The following is a 4116-nucleotide window of genomic DNA, read 5'->3' on the forward strand; positions in this document are numbered from 1 at the left end:
CCGCCCTCGTCCTCCTCGTCCTGCTCCCTTTGCCCACAATCCTCCTCGTTCTTGTTCACTTCTCCTCTCCTTCTTTTCCGCCTCCTCCTTCCCTGGTTTTCCCTTGTCCTCCAACCCCTCTTCCTCTTCCTTACTCCTTGTCCTCGTCCTCCCCCCCCCCTCCCCCCCATGCTTCCTACTCCTCCCCTTCCTAGCACTCTTCCCCCTTCACACCTCCTCCACCCCCTGACGGCACCGCAGGAACCTCATGGTCTCTCTCTTCGTCGATCGCTTCAGCAAGCAGATGGACATGGAGCGGCAGGTCAGGAACGCGCGGCCCAGGGCCCTGCAGGTCAGCAGGGAGCGGCTCCCGCAGATCTGGGACCAGCCAGACGAGGATTGGAAGAGAAGGCTGTCAGGGATGACGAGGAGGAAGAGGTTCAGAGGCTTCATGCACGCCTGCTTCCTCGCCAACTTCGTGGTGCTGCTGCTGCAGAGCTACAAGCAGGGCCAGTGGCAGACTCGCCTGTACGAGGTGGCGAATGTGTTCTTTGCGTTCGTTTTCAACACCGAGGTGGGTCGGGGAGTCTCTCCTCCTGCTCCTGCTCCTCTGACTTTCGTGCTCCTCCTGCTCCTGCTCTTGCTCCCCCTCTTCCTGCTTGATTTCCTTCTTCTCTCGTCTCGCTCTCCTCCTTCTCTCATCCTCCTCTCGTCTCCTACCCTTCCCTTCCCCTACCTCTTACATGTCCTCCCTCCCTCTCCCCCCCCTCTCCCCCTTCCTCATCTCACTTGCCCCAGGCTCTGCTCAAGATCCTGTCCGCCAATCCAGCCGTTTTCTTTCACGACACGACTCAGTGCCTCGACATGTTCGCAAACCTCTGCATTTTCTCCGGCATCGCCCTCGACTACATGAAGCAGCACACGCTGGCGGGCTCGTCCTGGGGTTCCCTCAAAACCTTCTTCCTCGACCCCCTCACCACCTCCATCATCCGCTCCCTCCGCATCTTCCGCCTCACCCACTGGGTCTCCGTCCTCCGTGCTGACTTTGACTTCGGCACTATCATCAACTTCCTGGTCGCCGCTGCCGCCATCCTGCTCGAGCTCTCCCTCGTCCTCGTCATCGTCATCTTCATCTTTGGCGTCCTTGCCGTCCAGCTCTTCGGTAACCTCTGCAGCAAGGAGACCAACACCAGCGCACGAGATTCTCTGAGGTGATCCTTCTCTCCTTCTTATTCCTGCTTGTCCCTTAGTTCCTCCCCTCCATTCGTGTTCTCTTGCCCTGTTTCCTCTCCTCTTCTCCCTCCTCTGTTGTCTTGCTTTCATCTCTACCCTCCTCCTCCTCTCCTGGAACCCTTGTGACGAGCCTCAGGTGTCTCCTGATGGAGGAAGCGCACAAACTGCCCGCACACGTCAGTTTCGTCGACCTGGGGTCTGCCGCCATCACCCTCTTCGTCGTCTCCATGGGCGACGGCTGGACGTCCCTCATGTCTGCCTGCTCCATCAGCGCCAGCGACTACCCGAGGACAGAAAACTACATGCAGGTTGTCATCCCCAACCTACAGGCCTACCAGCTCTTCAGGAACACTCCTGTAGGACGGGAGGCCCTAGCGACCGCCAAGTACAACCTCCCGGGTAATCCTCCGTGCGACTCTTGTTCTGTCGCCTCCCCTTCCCCCTCTGAGATCGTTGTCGTTCACTCTCCCTATCTCATTCCCTCCTTCCTCCTCGTCTTCCAACCCTCCCCCTTCTTCTTTCATCTTCCCCTGCTCCTTCAATCTGCAACCCTCCCCCCCCCTCCCCCCTCTATTGCTTCTCCCTCGCTCTCCTATGATCCCTCCCCTCCTTTCTCGCAGGCTGCGTCTCAGGCTCGGAACTTCAGCTCCTCAGCGCCGCCGGCATCATCAACTGCAACAAGGACGTCCTCGCGTGCGAAGGGACGTGCGGGTCCCTCGCCTCCTTCTGCTTCTTTCCCGCCTTCTTCCTCCTCGCCAACGTCGCCGTGCTCGCCATCATCGTTGCAGCTCTGATTGAGCAGGTCTCGGCCAACGAGCTCCCCCTCTCCGGCATGCTCACGACCACCATGACCATGCGCAAGTTTCATGCCATGTACTGGGTGTGGAAGAGGAAGGCGAGGGGGAGGCAGAAGCTCGGCATCGTACCGGACGAGACCAAGTGTCACTTCTACAAGACCATGTACCTCGAGTCCATCCCTGACAAGAGGAAGGCGGCAGAGGAGGAGGCAAAGCAGCCGGTGAAGAGGAAGACTGCGAGGAAAGAGAAGCCCAAGCATGTCTCGTACCGTCAAGAGGCTCAACCCGTGCCTGGGAAGAAGGAGGGGGAGGAGGAGGACGCAGCGGTCCTCGCTCCACTTTTCGAGACTGAGGACTACGAGTTCAACGGGGGGCAGGAAGCGACGGTTGACGGAGAATTCGAGCAGCTGCTGAGCCGGCTGAGGAGGAGGGAGAAAAGTCTGCTGCGGGAGTGGAGGAAAAAAGCCTTTGTCGCCTCCGACTTCTCTCACTTCCTCGAGTCTGAGCAGCGAGGAGGCCTGCGCGACTTTCTGACGGACGTGGAGGAGCTGGAGGCCATCAAGGTCAAGTGCGACGACCTAGTGGAGAGGAGGTGGCAACTGTGGCGAAGCACTGAGGGGAAGAAGGGCAAGGGAAGAGCTGCAAGGACGGACGCTCTCCACACCATCAGGATGCTGCAGGCTCTCCAGAAGTGGATCCTGCGCGACAGGGCAGAGGAAGAGGAGAGGATGGAGCTTGAGATGCAGTCGCTCAACTACGTCATCAAGCAAGACGTGCGGGTACAGCTGGGGTTGGAGCAGGTGAGGGTCCGGAAGGCCTCCCTGCAACATAACTCAGACCAGCTGCTCCGCTTCCTCCAGGCCCGGGAAGATCAGGTCCTTGCCTTTGTCCGAACTCACGAGCAAGACCCCAGCGGTAGTCTGGGCCAGCATGCCCAACGGCCCGAGCATGAGGCTGACGAGGACCAGGCCGCCATCGCCGTCAGCAAGGAAGAGATCTTGAGCAGCCTCGGCATCAAGCCCCTCGCCAACCTCCTTCGAGAATGCGCAGAGAGCGGCTGGGACGCTACTGATCCCCCCAGCCTCCCCCTTGGGAGCCATGGCAGCCTGGTGAACCCCCGGGAGGCAGACTTCCAACCGCAGCAGGTGCAGCCGGAGGAGGCGGAGGAGCTGGCTAAGTCGGCCTCCTTCTCAGCCTTTAATCACTTCATGCCCGGTGAGCCTTGGCGGGCGCTCCTCTCTCCTCTCTCCTCTATCCTTCCTCTCCTTTCAGCCAGCTTCCTGCCTGCAAGTTGACCCGACACAGGAGAACGAGTGGTCGTGCGGAGGAAGGACGGGAGCTTCAGCGTAGGGACCGTGACCAAGGAGCGTCCGGGGGACCTCGTCGACGTCTCGCTGGGTAAGATGGAGGGGAAGGAGAGCTCTAGAGCCTCGTACGCCAAGAAGGTAAGGCTGGACAATAGACATTGCTGGCTTGCCCCTGGTCACTTGCGCTCTGCAGACCCTGCCGACCTGGATGGTGGGGAAGTTCAAACCGTCAACAGTGACAGCAGACCTGGTGGTCATCAAAGAGGTCCAGACTGGATCAGACGACGAGTCCTTGGCCGAGAATCCGATCAGGACCATCTGCTCCAACGCGAAGATGAAGATGGAGGTAGATACTCTCGAGCGATCTCTGAGCTCTGAACTGCTGGTTGCCTTCGCAGAAAGGCAACCTTCACTCCGCCGAGAAGCGTCTACAGCGAGGGTGAGGACACTACCCAGATCATGTCTCGTACTTGGCCAGTCATCTTGACGCAACCGCAGCATGCGCATGTTTCCTACGTCCATCGAGATCCTTTCAACCTACTCGGAGCTGCTGCAGGTGAGACAACAACTGAGGACATGAACTCTGCTGTTCTGACAAGTTCTGCATCGCTGTAGCTGCAGGGACAAACTGCTGGCTCAGCCCTCTTCCAGGCTCGGATTCGACAGCTCAAAGGTCAGTTCCTCTTACCATCCGGTTCGATTCGATCAAGCAAAATCTCCCTGCTCCTTTTCCTCTCTCTACGGACCCCGGCTGCCCTCGCGGACTCCCTCTCCCTCTCCCTCTCCCTCTCCCTCTCCCT

The 4116-nt window shown here is 59.4% G+C and overlaps 1 protein-coding gene across 1 annotated transcript in view; it reads left to right on the top strand.

Annotated features, from left to right (window-relative positions):
* Window positions 1-247: 247 nt before the first annotated feature.
* Window positions 248-4116, top strand: part of GUITHDRAFT_107763 (hypothetical protein) — a gene marked incomplete at both ends in the record, with an annotated part of 4506 nt that continues 637 nt past the window's right edge. The window contains 8 exons of the mRNA XM_005833482.1: window positions 248-553; window positions 778-1190; window positions 1349-1611; window positions 1833-3224; window positions 3315-3454; window positions 3510-3662; window positions 3715-3755; window positions 3815-3872. Of these exons, the coding sequence (XP_005833539.1) occupies window positions 248-553; window positions 778-1190; window positions 1349-1611; window positions 1833-3224; window positions 3315-3454; window positions 3510-3662; window positions 3715-3755; window positions 3815-3872 (2766 nt within the window). The remainder of the gene's footprint in view (window positions 554-777; window positions 1191-1348; window positions 1612-1832; window positions 3225-3314; window positions 3455-3509; window positions 3663-3714; window positions 3756-3814; window positions 3873-4116) is intronic.

This window comes from Guillardia theta (assembly GCF_000315625.1).
Source record: "Guillardia theta CCMP2712 unplaced genomic scaffold GUITHscaffold_30, whole genome shotgun sequence".
Lineage (NCBI taxonomy): Eukaryota > Cryptophyceae > Pyrenomonadales > Geminigeraceae > Guillardia > Guillardia theta.